A 24,838-nucleotide genomic window follows, 5' to 3' on the forward strand; every position below is an offset into this window, starting at 1 on the left:
AGAGAGAATACACCAATAGCCTTCAGTAATAATTGTTCCACAACTTCAGGTTTTAAAAGACTTCACAACATAGTAGACATCCTTTCATGTAGTCTGGGGTAAGTTTTTTGGAGAGTTTTCTTGCATAATTTTGGCAGATCTTTCCTCGACTTTCATTTTTGTGTGGAAATAAACCTGCAGTAAAGGAGTGTTTGGGAATAAACACACATTATTTTACACATTTCCCACGTGGATATATTATTTGAGCAATGAGTCCATGCAAAATTATGTTTATATACTGTTAATTTACCCGTAGAAAGAATCAATTTGAATCAACATGATAAGGAAAGTGTTTTAAAGAATGTGTCAAAACTGCATAATGTTCATACCGAATGTATCAGCAAAACCTTTTGACTGATAAAGTGTTTCATTTGTTTTCCTCCTTGCAGCTTAATCATACCTTCACCTTTTAAGGTTATGTTGAAGCTGCATTACTGTTACTCTGTTACCACTAACTTTGTGGACTGGAATCATCGAAACAGTCGAGTATGTATTTAAAGGTCCAGTGTGTAGTATTTAGGGGGATACATTGGCAGATATGGCAGATATATATATGTGTGTGTGTGTGTGTGTGTGTGTGTGTGTGTGTGTGTGTGTATGTATACATAAGAAGCAGGCTACAGAGTCCACCATTTTGTAAGACTGGATAAACCAAACATCGGCTCTAGAAGCAGGAGCATTTCTGCGTCTTTTGCTGATTGTTTTTCATTTTTCAATCAGTTAATTTTAATTAATCAAATTATTTTTTCTAAGGATCTACCTGCTACTAGATGCAGCAAATCATCCTTTCATTTTATAGTTATAGTTGACTAATGTATGAGAAAGTTGCCATGATATGAACAGAGGTTACCTATGCTTCAAAACCAGCTACAACTCAGCCCTGAGCAAGTGTGACAGTTCTCTATTGACCAATCAGTGGACTGCAGTGTTTCTTACTCCACCTTGTAGTACCAGTGTGTGCTAGGTACCCCAAGAGAGGGTGACGAGAAATGAGGACAGTTCTATTGGGACCATCCACAACTTTTCACTGTAGAAACAGAAAAATTACCATTCTAATGTGTACCGAATTGAACTGAAGTGAACTAATCTGGGGTGCTTGGAGGAAACAAGGCTGTACACACTGCACCTTCAAAGTAATTTTTTGGAGAAAGAGTCAGATCTCATCAGGGCTAGGCTGGTACAAAAAAATCAGCTCTGGTATTTTGGTCCAGACCGGCCTACAACTATCAATCACACAAATGTAAGCCTCCCGGACCTGTACACTCTGACATTTCTTCTCCACTCTTTCTGCTGTAACTTGTGTCACTCAGTGCTGACCATCAGACCCCCCTGCACACATGCGCACACACACACACACACAGAGACCTGCACTTATTTTGACATGATGTCATGCTAGGAAGACTACGCACATCCACACATATGAACTTTTTTGTCGAGCCTGACGTGGGCTTACATGACAGGCTTATGACAATATGACCTGGCGATGCCAATTACCATAGCCATAGCAACTCACTCCTGCCTACATATGCACACAAGATGACAAAAGAGAGCGAGAGAAGCTGTACCATAATAGCCACTGAGATTACTCTGAGCAGCAAGTCACTAGAAGGGTCTTAAAAGTCTGGGGCTTTTCAAAGAACATTTGGGGTTGCAGGCTTGGAGGCCCAGACCTAATCCCTCCACTGAAATGCATAAAGGGCCTGTATTTTTTTGGCTTGCAATTTCTCAGCGCCTCCTTGCATTTTGTCTCATCTATTTTGGCACTCTTTTTTAACAAATGCTGTTTAATGAAGCATCAAAGGGGGAGGGGCTTAAAGATTTGATTGGGCCAGCCCAGTGTCAATTAAGATAATAAACCAGTGGGAAAATGCCCAGTCTGCCAGAGGGCCAGTTTCATCCATATGCTACACCCCAGTAATAGCTTGAAATAAAATAAAAAACTGTATGTGTTCAGAAGGCAGTCACCCTTTGGTGGAGTGATACATAGAATAATTTTGTGCTGCATTTGTGTGCTTGTGAGAAAAACCAGTAGCTTATGGTGTCTGATGTTAGCAGCAAACTTAAATGAAGATACTGCCATGTTACTAACATCACTGAACCAGTTTCTTAACTTCATGACTGTTCTCATCTTGTGCCACTGTTACACATCTCTAACTTCTGGAGCTCTTTGTGACACCATTTAAATAAACACACAGGGCTCAATAAGTTTGCATGATTTACTGTGAATGAGTTTCCTGTTGTATGACCTCATGTTAACTCCTCTTGGAAAATTCTTTCCTTGATCTGTAAGGCTTTATTTTGAAGTCCACTCTGAGATTTTCTGGCTTGAATATGTACTGTATGCTTCTCCTTGGAAATATGTTTGCTCTTGTGTAATCAACTGAGCTCCATCTGTTCTTCTCCAGGTGGGAGGGACGATGTACAACACGGGCCGCCACGTCTCTCTGCGACTGGACAAGGAGCATCTGGTTAACATCTCTGGAGGGCCAATGACGTACAGCCATCGTCTGGAGGAGATTCGGCTACACTTCGGCAGCGAGGACGGCCAGGGCTCCGAACACCTGCTGAACGGACAGGCCTTCTCTGGAGAGGTGTGTGCACTTTGTGTGATGACAGTATAATTTGCCAAGAGAACTGAAAAAAACGACATTATTGTCACTATATAAAAAGCTGTTGGGTCCTTTATAGAGTGAGCAGACACTGTGGTATTAAATTAAACTTTCTTCCAGACAGCCTTTTAACCATTGACAAGTAACAGGAGAATTACAAGAATTATATTATTACTATTATTTATTATTCATTCATTCATCTTCTAACAGCTTCATCCTCTTGAGGGTCGCGGGGGGCTGGAGCCTATCCCAGCTACATCGGGCGAGAGGCAGGGATTATTTATTATTATTATTATTATTATTTATTATTACTAGTCCATACCTGAGGATGTGTTATGTATAGAGGAATAAGAAATCAAAAACAGTATATTGGAGGAGATGCAAAATCAGAGCACTGTAAATGCACTATGTAACAAATATTAATGTAAGACAAACAATGCTCACTGTATTTAGAAACATGCTTTATGGCAAAATACATGGAGCATAGTTTTGGCTGACAGCACGGAGGCATGCGCGTGCGCAGGGCCGTGCGCGGGCACACAGGTACACACATACAGGTGGTCACAGTACCTGTGTGTGCTAATGGTGCTCACAGTATGAATGGGTAGTGGACAAAAACGTGAATATAAACAGTAGAAATGTGGGAAAAATGCAAAAACGGCATCGTGGCTGTCTGCACATGACCAAGATGAAAGCCTATGTGCAAGTTCAGAGAAGAAGGTCAAAGCAGTGAGGAGGAAAATGGATGATGACGGATGGACAGAGGGAGGGACAGAGGTTTCTGCATTTAATAGTAGGATATGAGTATTCAACCAGAAAACCACATGACCCTCATCATAAGCAGGCTTATCCATATATTCAACCTCAATCAACATCAATATAAATACCAAGAGGAATAAAGTGGCAACACAACACAATAGAAAACATAAAAGGTATATAACAGCATGTAGAAAAATTGGAACATCTACGCACAATGACAAGAACCAACCAAGTCATTCATCCTTGTATTTATGACAGCATTAAATCAGGCAGAGACCAATTCAATCTCTGATATGCAGTATCTAACATGTGCAAGCAATTGCCAGATGCATTCACGTACAACAGATCACCATCACCAGCAACCACTCTTTTTCTGGCCTCAAAGGAGAAAAAATACTAGTTTTTAAAGGAGATTATCATCTTGAGGTTTAAAAGCAAGAGAGCCATCAAGCCAAACACCGAGATATTTGTAACAAGTGACAACCTTTTACTCCTTTCCCCGAGCAGTAATAAGATCAGGAGTGTTCACAGGCTTCTTCCAAGCATTTGAGAAATGCATTACCTTAGTTTTATCATCATTTAAAAGCAGCTTTAGTTGTGAAAGCTGAATCTGGATAACGTTAAAATGAGCCTGCAATTTGGCCACAGCCTCTGTGATGGATGAGCTGGGACAATATATCACTGTGTCATCAGCATAAAAATTAAAATTGGCACCAACCATGTTTGGACCAAGACTACTACGATAAACTTATTTACTCAACTTTAAATAACTTTGTAAGTCATTTGATTATTTACCTGGAAAGCTGTCAACAGCTCTTCCTGAATACTTTTTTATGCTTTAACAGTGAGGAAGAGGCTGGTGTTTGCATGGTAATAATGTTTATTACATATAGCTCACTACACAAATAACCAGGTTTGCAGACTAGCAAGACAGAATTACCAGTAACATGATGTCACAGCAGCCTACTGCTCTTATCATTTGTTTTCCTTCACTGTATGACTGAATGTTCAGGTCAAAAAGCCAACATATACCAGGTTAACAAAAGCCTTTTTGACGACTTTAATCACATTCCAGTGTCTGTTTTCTAAGTATCATATGATTCTGCACCTCACTATGTACGTCTAATGCTAACATTTAGTACCAAAACTAGAAATGGTAGGCCCTTTATGTAGCAAAGTGAGGCATGTTCAGCTGTGTGAGGCCACAGTTTGTGTCCCAACCGTGACAACCATAACTCCAATCGCTCCCTTCAACTTGGTCTCACTTTGAACTCACTAAAAACCGGCACTTGGTTAGTGACTACCGGCATCAGACACCGGCAAAAAAAGCCATCCTTTCACATTGGCATGATACAGGGCTGGTCAGCGTTATTGTTTAACAATGAAAGTTAATGCACTGGAAGTCCTAGTAGGGCAGGCGGGTGGGAGGGGTGCTTGATGGATCAAACAACCACAGACTATTACCCAAGAGGCCAATGTTTGCTTCCTGTAAGATTTTAAAAAAAAAATTTCCTTCAACAACAAACGCATGTGGTTAGTTTTGCCAACACAATGCATATGGTGCAATTTAGAAAACAGAACAGAGTTTGGCTTTACAATCTTACAGAAAGAGAACACCAGCCTCCCGGGTGAAAGTCAGTGGTTGTTGGACCCGTCCACCACCCCTCCCACAAACCCTACTCTGACTTCCACCATCTCAAGTTTGTTGTCCCGCTGCGTTTCCCCCCCGACACCACTGGGAGCTGTTAAACAATAACGGCAACCAGGCACGTATCATTTTGATGTAAAAGAATGGCTTTTTTCATCAGTGTCTGACAGCAGAAGTCACTGACCAAGCGCCAGTTTTCAACGACTTTAATGTGAGACTGGGTTGTCTGAACCAAAGGTTGAAGGGGACTGATTGTGGACTGACATGTAGGTATGGTGGGCGAGTCATGTCGGTGTTGGTCAGGTCAGGTAGCTTCTCCAGCAGCAGCTTTACCTACTCTGGAAATCCACTGAAATCAAGATCTGTTATGCAAGCTTTCGTAAGAATCAGTTTCTAAACAAAATCAGTTTTTATAAATGTGTGTGCGAATTTTTGGGACGAAATTCTGTGCTTGGTTTGAAACAGCTACAGAAGTTGCAGGATTTACCAAAAGAACAGTAGGTAAATGGGGCTGTACCAGCAACTAGAGGAGGTGAAAAATTACACAGGTTTCTCAGCACATGTAATAATAAAATCAGAGAAAGAGAAAGATGTCTGAATACGGCTCCAGTCCACCTGGAAGCAGAATTTAACAACGTGAACAGGGCAGGTTTAAGTGTTTGTTGAAATAGCATCTTTAGATTTTCAGGCGATAGCATACACTGGCCCGTGATGGGTGAAAACCTTGAATCTCCATTTCGAGTACATGATTTCAGCGTCTCCTTTATGCATTTTGTTAGTTAATTTGGTGGAAGAAAATGTTTTCACTCACCTAAAGGAGCCAGATTCCTGCCCTAGTCTGCAGAGAACCATGTGACGTTCTAAATGAGTTTTCACATGGAGGCAGCGATTTGCATCAGTGCTTTCAGCAGGAACAAACTTGTCTCAGAGATGACAGTTAAGCATTTAACTCTCTCGCACGCACATATTCTCCGACCCTGCACATACTTGCGCATTAACACACACTGTCGCACTCTGCCATTTTAAACATTTTGACGAGTGAAACAATTAGCTTCCCTGGCTTTGATTGTTCAACAAAATCATGAGTCACTCACGCTGCTGCATTCCGCCGCCGCCATTATATGAATAACCAATTTGTGTGGCAACAAAATAATTGCAGTCTTGACAGGCAAATTTATTATAATTAATGATAATCATTTATCCTCCCTCTGAGTCTGAGAGCTGATATTCAAATCATAATAAAACAAGTGTTTACTGTGTCCTTCGGGCTGGAGAGAGCTGCAACCCAAGCCTGAAAGGACATCTCGTGCACACACACACACACACGCACACACACGCACACATTAAAGTATATTGAAGCTCCCTCCAGGGCTTCATGTTTTACTTCACCCCTGCCTTTACTGATTTGCCCTTTGTGGTTAATACGGTGTTGGAGGAGTTCTTCAGAGCCAAGCAGAGAAGCTCTAAAGAGATTTGCTGCTGATATCCAAGATGTGATGTCATACTATTGCTACGTTGCACACAGCATCCCTCAGGCAGGCATCAGAGGGGAAAAGGTTTCACAAGTAATTTCCACCGGAGATAGGGGCGGGACATGCCTTTAAAATACTCACCATGTGTATGTCTTTAATTGTGCAATGTAAACTGCCAGAAGATTTCTAAAATCCTGGACATGACATCAGTGTTCATATAGCTACATTTTTAAACTTGCTGTATTTGGAACTTATGATAAAAGAGACTTATGTTGTCTTTAGATTCCTTGTATTTTTCAACCAATACACCAATACTCTGCATTTGTTTTTTCCAAAATAAAGAGCGTAGACAACTGTGCCTGTCTATAAAAAACCAAACAACAAAGATTCTGGTAGAATTTTGATTATTATAGCTGCAAGAGAGCAAATCATGCTTTCAACCATGACGGTAATCTCATAATTGTGCATTCATATTGCAGACAATGATTTTTTTTTCTGTCAGAACTGTCTTTGGTATTCTGAATGGCTAATATACAACATTAGGCAGTTTCTTTTATGTAGAAATCCTAAATAGATTCAGTATCATGGCCTATAGGCAGGCAATTACAATCAGACACACAGGAGAGAGAAACACCTACTGTATGAATGTATTTAATCATGTCATGAATTGTACATAAGGAAAAATATCTCTCCCTATCTCTCTCTTTCTCACACACACACACTGGACTCTAGTTTCGCAGACTGGGCGAGGTGGGGGCGCAGCACACCTGCGCTTCGCCAACTGGGTGTGGCCAGGCGGATTTTGCCCTCCCTCCTACCTGCGCAAGTCGGAAAGAGGGAGGAGAGAAGGCGTGGAGTGGGTTTTACACACATCAGACCAATCAAATGAGCCCCTCTCCTCGCCCTTAAATGCGCCGTGCGAAGGTGTAATGAGAGTTTACTCAATTCGCCATGGCAGAAGAGAGCAGCAGCGTCAGACGGCTAAACTTCTCCCAGGAGGAAACTGATGTTTTGGTCCGGGAGGTCCAAGCTCGCAGTGTCCAAATATACAGAACTGCAAGCAGACCTCGACGGGCTGATGATGCAAAGGTAGCCTGGGAGGAGGTCACCACAATTGTAAATCAATGCTATGCTTTCTCGTGCGCGCTTCTCTCTTTCTCTCGCAGTCTCACTCTGTTTCTTTTTTGACTTTTCTAAGATGACAGATGCTGAATATATACTCCCTATCTGATGCTCTGTTTGTGGTTGGCTGAGAGGGATGTGAACTCATTAGTTTGCAGCTGTGTTAATCAAATCAGGTTGGGTTTCCATTACGCGTGCCAAACGTGCCAAACGGTGCCAATCCCCTTTGATCTGACATCAGATGTGATGGGACAGTCGACATAGAGATATATTTATGTGCTGATTGCAGATAGTTGCATTGAATAGTGGTTTTGTGGGTATTTATTGCATTGTTAATGTGCCTGATATTCTGGAAACCTGCCTGTGAGGTTTTGGTGACGTGTGTGCATTGTCTGCCGGTCAGCCAAACTTCCACTTACACCGGCTGCGCTCCGCCTGCGCTGATAGTAGACCTGGTTTCAGCTGGCGAGCTTTTAGCGCACCTTTGGCGAAGCCTTTTGGCACGAAACTGTCACTGCGCCAAGCTGGATCTGTCGACACCTCCCCCTGCTACGCCGCCACACCCATCTCAGCGCACCTCGGTCTGCCAAACTACCAAACTGAGCACGCCTCGGGTTGCGCTGCTCAAAACTAGCTCTGTGCGGGGTTCCCCACCCTGCACCACCCTGCGCCGTGCCAGGAAGCTAGAGCCCACTAACTCATCAGCAAATTCTCACATTACTCACATTCAGTTTGGAAAGACTCATTCTGAGAGAAGAGTATTTATTCACACGTGAATACGTATGAGATATACAAAAAGTCTTTGGCGATTAGACCCTGTTGTGTTGCCATATATTCCAGGAGGGTGGTAAAGACGTAGTAGATAAGGGAACCCTCCTATGGAGCCTAGATGCTGGTGGTGGTGATGAGATGAAGAGGGCGCGACGATTCTGCCTAAAACAGTGCCCTAGGGCAGATACCGATACCAACGTTTAAAATAACAATTTAGCCAATAGCCGATACCAATGTTTTTATATCATTGTTTCTTTTGTTTTTATTATTTATCCTTTTTTGAATAAATAACCTTTAACATAACCTTCTTTCATATGAAAAACATCTTTAAAAAATGAGCAAAAAGCCTTTTTACTCTACATGATACATCATAATTCCTTCTATAATATCTACTAGTCCATATCCATTAGTAGCTTTGTCACCTTCTACCTATGCCAATCCTCAATGCCTATGTGCAGTTTCACATAGACTGACCACGTCAATGAGTAGAAAAACGTGGGACAGACAGAATGACTGACTGACAGAATGACACACTGACAGTTTCTGTGGTTATGTACAGCATACCATACCATGACTTAGTCATACCAAAAATTAGAAAAAAACCTGAACATTGGTCCACAGGGGGAGCCACAGCGATCGGTCGCATTTTAGCCATTTTTAAGCATTTTTTTGTTGTTATAGCGCTACCCAGTTGCCAATTAGAGTTAAATTTCTCCAGTCACCTTGAGGCGTCCTGTTCTACATATCTACCAAGTTTAGTAAAAATCAATATGGTGGTTAGGCCTAGATAAGAAATTAGCTCTCTAGCGCCCCCATTTTGTTTGATAGGGTCAATAATGGAGGGGTCCTCTCAGGTTATGTGTGGTCATATGCCTACAAAGTTGCGTGGTGATTATACACCTTTATGTGATGAGCCACGCCCTCCCAATATTCATTGCCTTATAGAAGCTCAGTTTTAGTAAGTTTTCCAACTTTTGCCAAGAGGGAACTTTAGATATTGGTCCCTAGATTATGTTCACCAAGTTTCATGCAGATTGGTCAAACTTCCTAGGAAGAGATCAAGTGTTTTTCAAAAAATTCAAAATGGTGGAAAATCTATATAACCGGAAGTTATGGCTTCTTGGGGCAAATTTGTTCCTCATGAGGAGAGGCATCTCTGTGCAAAGTTTCATGTCTCTACGACATACGGGGCATGAGATATGCCCATTCAAAGTTTGCAATTTCAATCAGTTGCTATAGCGCCCCCCTTTGGCCAATTGATGTAATATTGCTTCATTCACATCCTCCCATGACCCTCTACCACTGTGCCAAATTTCACATGGATTGACCAAGTCAGTGAGGAGAAAAACGTGGAACAGACACACCCACAGACAGAGTTTTCATCATTATATAGTAAGATAGGATTATATAGTGCTATGAAAACAATTTCTCCTTCACACAGCTGGACTTATTCCAGTTTCTCACCAAAAGCTGCTTTTTACAAGATTACACTGAACACATCATGAGAATATTATAATATACAGTACCTTCACACTTCATACACACTACATACACTTGGCAATGTAAATCAATGCAACCTCTCTGAGCTGTTTGTTGCAGCCACCAGCTAGATATCATTACAATAACTAGCTCTCCTGCTGATTTTTTTTTTTCTTGATTTTTTTATTTTTTTTTGTTTTTCTCTCCACATACACCCTCTCAGAGTGTAGTGTTAGTTGAGTGGGCACCAGATAGCCCTTGTGATTTTGAGATGAAAATGATACAGCGTCTCTCAGGGTGACGTGACGTCAGAAAACTCGCCCATCTCCCTCAGAGAGCAGGTAAAGTGTAACGAGCTGGGGAGGGGGTCAGGGGGCGGCAGGAACCCAGAAAAAAAGGCCTGTCCATTATTTAGTAGGTTTTACTATGTAGTTACATTGTTGTGGTCTTATGCAATTTTGATTTTTTTGCCCTGGGCCAGCACTGGCCTAAAGTGACAGGTGACAGGAGCAGAGAGGAGAACAGATTAAAGTTTGACAGCAGCAACATGAATGGCTGAAGGAGATCGTGGCAAAGTTTGATTGGCTAACCACGAGAGGGAACGCCCATAATTAGCTGATTGGAGGAAGCTGACAGAGAATTGTGAATGGATATAGCATTAAAAAAGTCTTCCCAATTGAACTTACACTGAGCTTTATTTAACATTGCAAATATCCTATTTCATGGAAAAAAATATTTGTATTTTTTTTAAAGTCAGGAATAAATTAACATATGGCTGTAACGTGTGCTGTCCTATTGTGTGTCGTTACAAAGGGACCAGCTTTAAATCATGGTTAGAGTTCTGAAGTTGGGTGGGACAGATCTCGAGGGTTTAACATGAAAGAGCGTCAGCTTCCAGCGGAACGAATATGTAAACAACACAATAAAAAATGCAAATAAAAATTGTAGGATTCTCCTAAAAGTTATCCTTTTTTTAAAAAACTATCAACTATCAATTATATCCATAAAAAATAAATTTTATTTTCATTAACAATGAGCTAAAAACAGTGCATAACTTAATTTTAAGTTTAAAAAAAATCTACTGTGCAACTGTGTTTAATATAAGATATAAAGTGATATAAAGATATCACTTTGTCTTTAAATTAATTTCCCATTAATTGACTAATAATTAATTAATTTATTAAAGGGTCAATGCACATTAATTAACATTTCTGTAAGTGTGCCAGTGTTACCCAAAAGGCTAAAATCAGTTGTAAAACAAGAAGAGGCAGGATCATTTGCAAACAGAGACAAATGTGACGTGGACTTTTTGAAAATAAAACGTCGACTTTGCATTCAGTCACAACGTTAAGGCGGCATTATGCTTGAGAATTTCCTATTCTGTGGAGCCTTTGGTTTTTCATTTTTATTTTGGCGCTAGTAATTAATTTCTGACTTGTAAATGAAAATCATTTTAATTTCATCAGACAGTGTGGGCACACAAATTGAAAATTAAATTTGAATTTGATTCAAAATGATTTCATTTGAATATTGGCACTTACAGACTTCAATCATTATTGAGAAATGAATTGATTTTGGATTTGCAGTCTTTATATCTTTACATGCCATCTTTTTATTGGTGTTTATTTATTATTTTTAGTTTGTCGTGTCTCATGTCTCTCCTTAACATAAAATGTCATTTTCAGGGTGAGTGTTAGTAAGGTAATGACACAACACACATCGTTTGTTTTTTTACCTATGGAAAGCACAATTATCAATTTTATTTTAATTGTGCTTTGTTAGTGTTGCTTATCAAAACAAATCTACATACTTGATTGCTGACATGTGGTCCAGATTCTGTATCTGTTAATATGAGGTAGTAGGTGTTGTATTCAGAATAACTGGCAGCGCTGCTCAGATGGACTGATAGCTGTAGCTAAAGCTGCTGAACCGCAGGGAAAACAAGGCCAGGAAAGGTTGCTAATAGATGTTTTGCCATGTTCTCCTCACTCAAACAACTGTTTCTGAGTGAAATGGCAACTAGAAAACATCTTCCTCATCCTCCGCCACCTCCCCCGATAGCCCACCCCAGCCTGTCTCTGAGCCAAAGCCGTGACTTCAAGGTCCAATAAGATGTTTCATAATCGAAAATGCAGAAACTGAAATTGCTCTCTCTCTCTCTCTCTCTCTCTCTCTCTCTCTCTCTCTGGCTCCCTCTCGCCCCCATCTGCAGATGAGTGGTGGCTGCATGTCCTTGAAACATGAACAAAGAGAGAAATAATACAACTTTTTAAAGCAGAGCGTTCTTCTGAAATGGCAGCCTGTGGGAGGATTGGTGTGTGTGTGTGTGTGTGTGTGTGTGTGTGTGTGTGTGTTGGGGGGTTGCATTAACGCTCCAGAGCTTTCGTCTTTAAACCACCCCTTTATATCTCCTAACTCATGGTTCCTTTTGGTGCCTGGTGAACATACAGTATTTTCCTATATAAAGTCCTTGCTCACAAAATAACATCCTTATAGTGTATTAACAGTGGGCCCTGAACAGAAAGATTTTCAACTGAGCACATATTAAAGCACATAGAGCACATACTAAATGTATGAATGTAAAGGGTGCTTAATAAACGTGTTTAATAATGTAAGTACTGGACTCAGCAGCGGCAGATACCCACTGTCAAAGTACTCGGATCGGGGCCAAAAAACTTGATCAGGACATCTTATAGTAACAATTCTACTGTTTACCTCAGCTTTCTCTCCCAGATAGATTTTGCTAATCAGTGGGTTTGTTTACAACCTGTCTGCTCACCTGACTGCTCCTTTTCTTGCCCCATCTGACGTCTTTATAGTGATGTGGCCAGGTTTGGGTATTAACTTGGGAACAACAGTATTGTCAGTGATGAATATCTCGGCCAAAACTGTGAAAATAAGACCCAAGTTGTATAAAACCAATTACCCTTAAAGTCATCTGTAAAGGGACACAGCAGTGTATGTGTAAAAACAGAACAGTAGAAGTTGAGTTTGCCAGAATTAAGGCCATGTGAAATAAAAACCTTCTGACATATTTATTTTTTATTTATTGTTGATGGCCTGATGGAAAAAATGCCTCTTCCACTTGGAAACTCCTCATGGATATGCTGAAAGCCTGGATGTTGGAGTTTTCGCTGGCACCTAAACGCAGCGTGTATTTGTCGATTGTTTACTCTTAGGACTGTATTTTTCCCTGGGATAAAGGTTCAATCTGTATATGGATATGTAATGTGGATAAGAAAAGCGAAGCAAATTGTGAAGCAACTGATAGGCCACACTATGGGCCCTGTTTCGACTGGTTTGTCTTGGCCATGTAGAGTGTGTGGGTGTCTTCAAGTGTACCTGCTATTTTGGTTCACGTATGTAACAGTGGAGCTGGACTGGCCATCTGGCTAATGGGGCATCATTCTTATGGGCCAGTGTGCCTTTCAGGCCAACACAATTGTGTTTCTTTTTCTTTCTTTTTTTTTTTTTTTTAATGTCTGACTGGTCCATAAAACAGGTACATTGACCCATTAGTTTATTTTTACTGGGGAATTTGTAGGCTAGGTCGATGCATTTAGCTCTCTGTCATGTCATGTTCTCTCACCTGCCAGTGGTTTTTATGTTTTGGCTGATCGGTGTAGATCACAGGTTAATAAATACACCCTCAGCAAGTCACATCAGTGTTCTCATCACTCTGAAATTGCGGAGCCAGTCACAGGGAAGCTTGGCAACAAAAAGGTCTACAAATTGAAAGACACTTGTTTAGGAAATCATATTGCTGTCTCGATGTTGCAGAGCACCACAATGTGAACACACCACAAAGCTGCAGCCGGAGGCATATGGTGTGGGTTTTTATTTACTTTGCACAATAATGATAGAAATAAATTATAAGAAATGTTCATTATCACATCAATCCAGAGCTTTTTCGGTTTTAATTTTACTTTATCTGACAGACGTTCCTGTTAACCACATTAAACATTCATTTTTGATACTGCTATAAACACATCTACTGTTTTTAGAGTGATTAATTAAAATGGTTTATTTACATTTTAACCATTATTCAGTCATTGCTTTGCATTTTCTCCACTTATTTCCTTTACTCTTTCTGATAGAATAATCAGGTTGGTGCAGTGTGTTTATCTGTGTGGCAGTCAGTCCCCTGTCCCCAGGAGCTGCTTCCTAGTGTAATCTGAAAATGAAACACCTTGGTCTTTTAATAAGTGCTAATATATTCCAAATATTATTCCCTGTTCATACTCTGAGAGAACACTCAGCTATCCTATTATCCTCTGATAAAAAACAAGTCTTCGGACTCTCAAATAAATCAGGTCTAAACTGCTTTTTAAAAAACATTCTTTTATTTACACCATTCAATTTGACCCATACAAAAGCTGAAAAACTTCTACAACAATATTTTTCTTTACAATACTACATCTAATCATTCTCTAAAGTATACCGCAAGAGTTTGGATTGATTTCCTTCCTTCCAGGCAGTTACTGCTCTGTGTTCATTTCTGTCTGCTGTACAGAACTGTAATGCAGGTGATCCATCACAAGGAAGAATTCATCTCTTTTATTTTTTTGTTAAAGTTATGTCACACAGTCACTATACTAAAATAAAAAAACACTTGTTGGTGCATTGAAGGACACTCTGACATTGGAGTGAGCTGACTTAAAAATCAACTTTAATACAACAAATGTCTAGATTTCCATCTTTGTTTAGAGTGGAATTTTGTTTATTTATTTACTTATTTATTTATTTATGTTTTATTTGTGTATGGACAAATATATAGCTTGAACCAATGCCATATTCTGCAGCATATATAGCCTATAAGCTAATTTGTACTGGCCATCCCTAGATGGTAAATGTAGCACATTTGTGCCAGTTACTTGGCTGAATCAGTCAACACTTTTATATATAGGTATAAGGTCTTTGTATGTATACAATAGTAGTTTTGCTCATTTAAATTCAAAATCATACAATCAGCCAAACAGCATCATATCCACTGTATTTTTATTGGACTGGACAGCGTCTGTCTTGACCTTGTATACTGTACTTTAAAACCACCTCAGGCTAACATCTGAACCCAGACACCAGAATAAATGGTGGCATCACGTGTTTCTACAAACCATCAATATGTTACAGCAGTTTGTTTGTATATGTAGCAGATAGGCCTTGATCACACAGAATGTGTTTTAGCAGCTGGGAGCACCTTTTTGTAATTGATTTTAATGAGAATGAAGCTTTTTGGTCGCGATTTTTGCATAGCGACGCAGCGCATATTTCTGCATTCTAAAGCCCCTTTTACACTGCCAGATTTTTGGCGAATGTTGTGCCATTTTGCCGGCAAGCTGCGAGCGTTTAGACACACAGAGCCGGATTGGCGAGTTGATCCAAGGTTCCCAATTTTCCACTTTTTAGGGTAGACATGTTGGCGGAACCTTTTTAGTTGAAAAAGAACGAGGCGCCCTTCTGCAACGGGAGAGGCTGTTGATGACTTGTGGGAGGAGCTGTTGATGACGCCGCACGTGCGACCCCCTGGCGGTGGATAAACAGGAAACAGCTGATAGCAGGAATGATCAGCTAGTACTAGTAGCAAGAGGGAAATGCAAACCTGACACACACAGTAAAAATGAGCAACTGGGGAGACAAAGAATTGCGCGCCCTCTTTGTCCTCACAAATGAAGAGGCCATTAGCTGTCAAAAGGACAAGGACGGTGAATAACAGGCCAACTTATGAGAGACTCGCCGAAAGACTGAACAGCCGTGGCTTCCCTCGGAGTACGTCAACTGTTTACGTCACATGCTGAGCTACACGTTTTGTTACTTGCTCACGCCCCCCATTGCCCCGAAAAAGGCGCATTCTGTATAAACAAAAGTAGACAGGCAGTATTTTACTGCACTCCCCAATTTTGTTTTTATACTGCCAATGCTGAAAAAAGACTGATTGGGCTTTCCTGCAAATTTGCACAATTCCTAATTAAAAAGGACTTAAGTGCCTAGCGTCTTTGCAGGAGCACTCTGAACGCCTCGAGTTGAAAAAACGTCAACTAAGAGTGGAAAAATGCCTCATGTCATATCTGTCTTTTCCCCATGGTCCAATTGGATGATTTGAGAGGCAAGCCTTCTGTGGTGGTCATGACAACAAGTTTACAGTTGGTAAACAATGGAGGAAAAACTGGTGGTAGTAGTTGCTGGATATCCAGAGCTATACAGCCCAACGATAGACAGCAGGTTGTCAAACTGCCCCCAAGTCATCCTAAAATATGCCTGGAAATGGCCATCATTGAGGCGCAGCTCCTGGACCAACTGGTACTCCCTGTGATCCCCCTTTTTTTTAGGGTTTCATGTACCCACACAGATCTCCGTTTCCTTGTGCCCAACAAACTATTAAGTACTATTAAGTACCTTCTGCCTGTCCATTTTAGGGATAGATGCTAATTACTGTCAAATAAATAAAATAAATTAACAGTACATTTTACATTTTTTTTTTTTTTTTTTTACTAATGGCACACCTTATATTTTGCAGCCTGCAAAACGCTATCAGGGACAAAAGGCACAAAAACCACTTTGGTTTAGGAAAACATCATGCTCTGGCTTAAAAAACCCAATTTGGTCGCAACAAACACAACTGGGAATGTTGTGAACTCTCATTAACATTATTCACTTTTGTTGCTACAAAAGTGTAACTGATGACCAGCTCAGTTTATTTACATGTAAACCACACACCTCCATTTTGATTACCACTGGTTCTGGCATTATGGTGTGCTGCGGTTGTACATGGGTAAGGTGCATGATGGTTTTTGTGCAAGTGGTGTTGCCGTACCCCAACAGAAATTGTTGCTTGACTGCTGTGGGTACAATCAGTGTCAAACAGTGTATCATCTCACTATTTAATTCCTTTTAAATGTATTAAAAAGTGGAAAACTTAAATGTAATATTAGTGTTACATACGTTATATCCAATCCTTCCTCATTAAAAAGTCGTCAAATACAACTGCTTGGCCATTCATTTCCGCATCAGACACCGACAAAAAACAGGCATCCTTTCGTGGTTGTATGATATGCTGTTGGGCAATCAAAATTAAGAATACCACTGAACGATGTCAATTTGAAACACCACTGGACAACAATGTAATTAAAGGACCTAGAAAGTCCCTATCGGGCGGGTGGGAGGGGTCCCACAACACCAGACTTTCACACAGGAGGCTGGTGTTCGCTAGATGTTTTTTTTCTAAACCTGACCACTTGCTTTTGTTGCACAGTGAAATAAACATAAATACACAATGTTTAACCAACCAACTGTACACATTGAATGAGCAGAAACTGAACATTTCCTATAAAAACAGAAGTGTATTTGGTTGTTGTATTTGCATACAGTTAGGGTCCGTTAAGGTTCCCATCAGTTGTAGATGGGAACTTTATATTGTAATACAGTACCAATAATAATACTTCACTTTAGTGAGGATGTGCATCACAATGTTAAGTTAATGTCAGTATCTCATTTTGGGGTGGAACTGTAAATGTTTAAATAAATAATATTTTGCTAAAAAGGGTCAGCCCTCCAGCAGATTTGTTCCCCACAGTGTTGACTCCATGGCTGTGGCTGTGATTACACCCAACAAACTGAACAGAGAGCCTCTGTATACTGAAAGAGACCCCGCTTGTTGCTAAACAGAGGATTCAACTATATTTAATACAAATCTTGTTATGTGTTTGAGAAGGATTTGCCAATGGCAGATGTTCGAAACATTTTAAACCCCTCATAAATTACAGATCAATCACTTCGTATGTTCTCTTTGAAACACAGTCACACACTGAAAATCACATTGAGCTAATATCACTGCGGCAGATTATCGGTCACAGAGCTTTTGATGGGGGAGTTTGTTCTGTTTTGTTTTCTCTTCCCCTAATTATCATTAATCACTATTAAACGGCACATTTCGCCCACATCTGCACCGCGGCATCCTAATTGTAGCTGATTTTGGATTTAAATCACATCAGAACATCACTGAACAGCTTGTTCTGAAGAAAACAAATATGCAGAAATAAACATGAATGAAGAAAGCCAGCTTAATGTTGGATTATGTTCAATTACCAGTGTAGCATGGGTGAGTATTAGCGCAGATGATGAAATGATAGTTTTTGATTTCTAGTGCTTTGGCAGTGTTCTGTCGTACCAGTAAAACACCTGAATAAACAAATCAGGTGGCAATGTGCAAATGTACAGTAGCATAATCAGAGTGTGACCGGTGTGTGCAGTAGGAGGCTGCGTCCATTTGTTAGTTTTATGGATCCACGCTCCAGTTAATCTGAAGGAGGGAGGACGGATGGATGGAAGCTGAGATGGAGAGCGTCATTTCCAGCCCAGCGCCTTTAAGCCCCCTCCCACCGTTAGCGCTGAACACCTCTCTTCCGCTATCGACTTGCTGTCTTCATATTTCCCTACCCCCGGGGCCAGGCCAGCCATCATGCCATAAAGAGGCTGTCATGACCCCCAGACACACACACAAATACACACACATGCACACGCACACTCCAGAGAGCACTGGCCAGTCGAGCAAAAGTGACCCTTTCACACCCAATTCAGTGTTGTCTGAATCCCTTCCGCTCAGTGTAGCTTCAATGCAGGTTTCATTGCAGGTTTAACTGACTGAAACACCAGAAGCCTGAAAACCTGTGGCATTGCCACAGGAGCTGCTATCACACTGAAGAGGTATTAGTATTGCTTTCAGTGGAAGGCTTTAGTGTGGTGATGATGGTCTTGTTTTGGAGGCTTTTCCACAAGCATACACGTTAATGTGACATGTAGAAACTAGAGCTGTCAAGTGATTAAAAAAATTAATCCAAATAATTACATGCTCTGTGATTAAGTAATCTAAATTAATGAAATGCATCAACTTTTGCTCTGAAAGTATTTGAAATTTTTCATTGAAATTACTTTTGGCAGAAGTTTCATAGTAAAGCTGCTGGATTTTGGATACAATTGACCCCGTCCTCTACCGAAACTGGTCTGCAATCCATTTTAAACGGGAGTTAGTTAGTTAGTTAGTTAGTTGGTCACAGGTAGAACGCCTGGTCGAGTGTTACTGAACTAGACTGGCTGCTAGCACTAGCATCAGAATCTGTGCTAGCTCAGACCTCCAGGTTTGCTGCTAAATGCTTTGCGTTGAGGTGATATTACAAGCTTGATGTACTCTGACGGCCGGGCTCCACCGGGCATGTCAGCGGTGCGACACATCTGCAACACGACTACCATAGCAGCTCGCCCCACTGTTAACCAATTACAGCGGCTCCACCGGCAACGGGAGCGGCACGACAACCCCCGTCTGTCGCGCAACAACTCCCTATTTTATGCAGCTCTTCTATTTTTGTCGCGCTACACCCCCCTACGCGACCCTCCAGCAGATATGAAACACAGAAATGTGTTTTTAAACGAATAAACCATTATCAGAGGTGATATGTGATGATTTTTTTTCATGCATTTACCCATGTTTATCCGTGACATTGTGTAAATGTCCGTGGCGGACATTTGAAAGCGAGTAGATGACAGTACAGTAAACTTGTAGATAACTCAAATATATGTAATAACTTAGGTGGAAAATGCTTTAACTTTCATGCTGCCTACATGCAGCCTCTCGGCTCGGCAAATGGGAAACAACCCCGCTGGCTTCTCTACGTGTCGCTTCCGTACGCAGTCAGCGGAGCCCAAATGAATACGCCGCGGTGCTACACTGACGTGACGCTTACGTTTGCAGCCGGTGGAGCCCAGCCATGATGGTACAAAATTCCTTACGCAGAAACTGCAGAGAACGATACTCCTATCAACAGTTCCATCTGGGCATTTTTTAAATGTAAATGTTTCATTCATGGGTTCAAGCAAGTTGCTTGTCTGCCTCCATCATGTGACATAGCCACTCTGGCCTTCAATGACACATTGCAACACGATTAATCAACGTTAATTTTTTTAACGAGTTATTTTTTTCTGTGATTAATAAACAAAATTTTTAAACAAAATTAGCAAATTTAGAGATGTTCAACACAGCAAGATGGTGACTATGACCAGATTTGTTACGAGAGCGCGATTCCTACTCACATACACAGTATACTTAGCAAGCAAGTGAGCAAGCAAGAGAAAGAGGGATTGATTCATGTTTTTTGGGGGGCTTAACATTACCAATACCAATTAATTAGATCTTCTAAAATGTGAACATAGCAGAGAGCAGAGCTGCTGTCTGCTGTCTACTGTCTGCTGCTGCTGCTGCTGCTGCATCCCCATTAAGAGACAATGCTTGCATTTACGCATGTTTGACCACAGCAACAGCTCTGACAAACTGGGATATTAAGTCTCTCTTAAATTCCTTCCTGACATTTTGATGGAATACTTCTGCACCGTGTTGGTCAAAACTAGTGGCTTTCATTTGTTAATCTCCATGTCATTTTTCTGCCTACTGTGTTCTTGGCACAAAATCAACATTTATACTTGGCCACATGGATAATTGCAATCATGAATCTATAGAAAAAGGCAAATAAATGAATAAATAAATTGGGTAAGATAGTTCGCATATGACTATCGCTTAGCTACAAATTCAGTACCATACAGAGCACCATTCTCCGTAGTAGGCATACTGGTGATAAGCACTAACTAAGAGTTGAGCTGAGGCAGATGGAAGTGTCATAAACCGAAGCACTGGACGAATTGAAATTTTGAATTATGATGACATCAGATAAAAAGTCAGAGAATCTTCGACGTTACTACAATTCATCCTTTGGGTGCACAAATTTCCTAATGTACCATTTTTCATTGCAGTCTATCCAATGGATAAAAGGTATAACTCAAAACCACAGATGTCGTCCTGGTGATGGCAGTGTGCGCTGTATGTGATTGTGCTGGAATGGGTAAATGACAAGGCAAACTATGCTTTGGAATAAAGGCAGTATATAAATACAGTCAGTTTGACTTCTGGGAATATGTCATCTCAAAGGTGCATTTAGTAGTTTTTGGACTTTGACTTGCAAATATTAAAAGCTAAACTTAATAGATTTGATAAGGGATTTGGATTTGATAAGCATATCCAATACCGGATTCTGATTAGATGGAGTACTATTGAACCCCAAACCTAATTTGTACTAACTCTATAAATTCTGTCAGACCCTGTTATATAATCCGTCTGCACTTCTGTCATCATCACAATCTGTTCAATAGGCACCAGGAACACAGCGTTATGGCTGAATCTTAATGGACTGTACCTTTTGGATGGGTAGAGGTGTGACTGTGAGTCTGTGTTTGAACAGAGGGACAGTGTGATGAATGATATGGTGCTGCAGGCTCACAGGCTCAGCCAACATGCAGTAGCTCTCCTCTTTTGCTCCTTCTTCAACTGTTTCTCTATCTAATTACGACCTCTATTTTCTCCCTCTTTTGCTCTGCATCTCGCTCTTTTTTCTTCTCCATTTGGCAGACATTCTCACTTTATTATGGCCCACACTGGCCTTTTATTGCCCACCAGCAGCAAACTTTGTGCAATTTGTCATTGAGGGAGTGTGGATGAGTTCTTTTGGCTGCCTCTGCCGCTCTCACCTAAAAATCTAATCAGATCAACGTAGGGCTCTAATCACTTCCTCTCTCGCCTTGATTGCATTTATAGACGTTCTGTCGCTCTGTGCTCCCCCAATCGAGCATTTCATAATTACTCTCCTCTTACATTTGTTTATTTATATCCTTCAGTACAGTGCGTGCCAAGCCCTTTGCCAATGAGTGAAGATGAGAAGTTTATGGAGGTGGGGAGAGAAAGCGTAAGAGCCTTTGGGAAAGATCTGAAAATCATTACCACCCCTTTGTGCTTGAAATAAGTGCTTTATCGCCTTTATATTCATAGCAGCTCGTTGTGTATATTACTGTTAAAATATACAAGTACCACAGCCTAAAGGCAATAAATTAGAAGCTTTGGGTTGTGGTAGTTGGCTGTAAGTTTTGTTGATATAGGTAATGAGATGTGGCAACTTCTGTAATTTTTAACAACTATTCAAAAATCAGAACTCAGTAATAGTGCGGTAATGAGGAATTAAAGGTCCTGGAAGGAAATCTACTTGCATTTTTCAGTCAGGAACAGACAAATGTCACTCAAAAACAAAAAAGACTAATGCTGTTTGCACAACTTGCTCCACTATAGTGTGACACAATCCCTGCCTACAGTATAGTGCCAGAGTCAAGCACAACTGAACAGGACCACCAAATTAACATGGAGGAAAGCCTTGTCCTTTCTGTTAGGGTGGTAAATGTGAAGAATTTATGTGATCATGAGCTGCAAAGTCCTCAGTAAACATTTTGGGAGGAGTAGGCTTTTTAATAACGCCAAATTAGTCTGTTTACCACAACTCTCCCATTGTCTTTTTCCTGCTTCTGTTTGTACTGACGGTCTGCTTTCAATACAAAGTTTGGTAAAGTCCAACATGTCTGTGATCCCTTGGCCAGTCGATCCAACAGCTACAAGGAGGCACTTCTCTACCACTTGTCTATTACCGTTCGTCATTCACCCTCCATTGTAACAACTGACTACTGGTCTCCATTATGCCAGCGATTCATAAAATTGCACACGTAGCATAAGTGAGATGAGTGTCAGACCAAGCACCCACCCTGCTTTAAGAAAATAAAAGGGGCTTCTGGTGAAACTGAAATCTTCCAGGAACATGTGCATTCCCTTATTTGATTGACCAATGCAGCACCATACTGGATGACATCCTTTGCGTAGCAACAAATGTTGAACCAGATAACCTACATCTTTTTAACCAAAGTTCACTCCTGATACCACAATGAAGGAGTACTGAGGTATGAAGGTAACAACAAAAGCAGTACCTCGGCTCATGTTTACTGCGGTATGTTACTGTCACTGCGAATACCGCCCAGCCCTACACATGGTTCATATGACATTTTGTGAAGTAGCGGTTAGGTTAGTTTTAGGGAAAGGAACATGGATGGGCATCGTCATCTGACATAAGATGACCTGAAGACCTGACGTACATGCATAACTTAAAATAACTTAACGCTGACATTTAGTTTCACACAGGACATGAACCCCGGTGTACAGTCCCTGTTACCGTCTGCCAATCACCCTCCATTGGTATCAATGACTACCATAGAGGATGTCATCCAGCACAGTACTGCATTGGACTATCAAATGTAACAACGTGGCATACATATGCGACTTAAAATAACTCTATGTTGACCTTTGGTTTTACATGGGACACAAACACTCGGCTCCTGGGTCAAAGTTCTGTGTTTGTTTGACCCGTCTGCCACCCTGACCTCCTCTCAAAGAGGATTCTGTCGTAATTCATAATACGTGACCTGACTTCCTCCCTCACTTTTGTCACATGACAGAAGATGGCCTGCAGCTCATAGGTCACATGATCACAGCCTCCTGGCTTACAGCTATTTTGATTTTTATGCGCTAATGGGTAATATTGAGAAAATCAAGCATCTAGATATCAATATCCTCCTGCTGTGCTTTCACAAAATACTCACCCAATGAGATTTTTGATAAATAAATATCAGTAATGTATCTATAATGAATAAGTAGGTAAAGACAAGTAATAGAACAGCTAGACCAAAGATAAAAGGATTGACCAACCAGCATCACCAAGACCAAGGCCACCAGCCCAATGTTCTTGCAAAAATTCTGTGAAATATATGTTTTCTAAGATCTCCCTGGTGGCCTAGGGGTTAAGGCACTGACCACGAATTGCTACATCCCAATTCATGTCGCTCCCCATCTCCACTTCCTGGTATTTCCTGTTACTGTTACTGTTACTGTTGACTTAATAGTAAAGGCACAAAATGCCCACAAAAATATGTTTCAAAACCCTGAGCTTCACTTTCAGTAGTTTCCACTTTTACAGGTTGGAAGTGGAGGGGTACGGCCTGCCCACGTCCAAACATCATTAAAAGGCAGGAATATTGAGCAGCCAGAGTGGATGAAGCATCTGCCTCAGTGAAACATTAACCTCATGCTGGGAGATGGTTTAGTTGCTCTCACCTCAGCCTGTGAGAGCAGGCTGGCCTTGGATCAAATAATGACAGAACCCTTGCCTCTTTATGTCCCTCTTATTATTTCTCTGTCTACGCTGCGTATAAAAATGTTCCGAACACCACCTCCTTCCATTACATTGTCTGTCTCTGTGAATCCACGGGAGAGATCTGATCCCGTATTGATTTTCCCTTTTAAATCATCTGACATGATGTAGCAAGGAGGAAGGATTTAGGTGAATGAGATATAGATTCTCTCGAAGGGTTGTCAGCTCCAAGGTTTCCACTGGTTTGTACTCTGTGTTGAGATCAGCCTTGTGCCTCTCTGTTACGATGGTTAAATAGTTTGGCCGCAAATGTCAGATTTTCCCTTAGTAACATGTCCTCTCTCTGTGTTCCAGGTTCAACTGATCCACTACAATCATGAGCTCTACACAAATTACACAGAAGCTGCTAAAAGCCCCAATGGATTGGTCATAGTGTCCATATTCATGAAGGTAAGCCTCATTCATATCTTGAATGACTGCCTGACTGCCAGTGTGAAGGCTGTATTCACTCAAGAATTACATTTCTTTTTGACATGTCATGACCCAGCAGCTGCTATGATGACATTCTGTATTGGGATATTGCTTAGGAAACCAACAGAATACTAATCATTGCATTGAACAAGAGTTTTCTACCTTCCTCTAGATACTAAATCTGAGTCACCAGCTACAGTGGCTGGACAGAGGACTTGACCCAATTTAGTTAGTGCTAAAGCACTACACGACAGTATACAGATGAAACATGTAAAGCAAAATTGAACAGGGCTTAACATTGTGTTCAGTACACACCAGGCTCAGTTAAAGGTGTTTATTCAAGTGTTTCCACTAAGCAACACTGACATGGTCCCAATGGCTGTAAATACTCATGACACTGCATTTATATTT

The 24,838-nt window shown here is 40.9% G+C and overlaps 1 protein-coding gene across 3 annotated transcripts in view; it reads left to right on the forward strand.

The window, feature by feature from the left end:
* ca10a (carbonic anhydrase Xa) overlaps window positions 1–24,838 on the forward strand; it is a 363,435-nt gene that overhangs the window by 310,612 nt on the left and 27,985 nt on the right. For all 3 annotated transcript variants that reach the window (XM_049563761.1, XM_049563760.1, XM_049563759.1), the window contains 2 exons: window positions 2,445–2,630; window positions 24,311–24,406. In XM_049563761.1, the coding sequence (XP_049419718.1) occupies window positions 2,445–2,630; window positions 24,311–24,406 (282 nt within the window). The remainder of the gene's footprint in view (window positions 1–2,444; window positions 2,631–24,310; window positions 24,407–24,838) is intronic.

The sequence above is a fragment of the Epinephelus fuscoguttatus genome, linkage group LG20 (genome assembly GCF_011397635.1).
Source record: "Epinephelus fuscoguttatus linkage group LG20, E.fuscoguttatus.final_Chr_v1".
NCBI classification, from domain to species: domain Eukaryota; kingdom Metazoa; phylum Chordata; class Actinopteri; order Perciformes; family Serranidae; genus Epinephelus; species Epinephelus fuscoguttatus.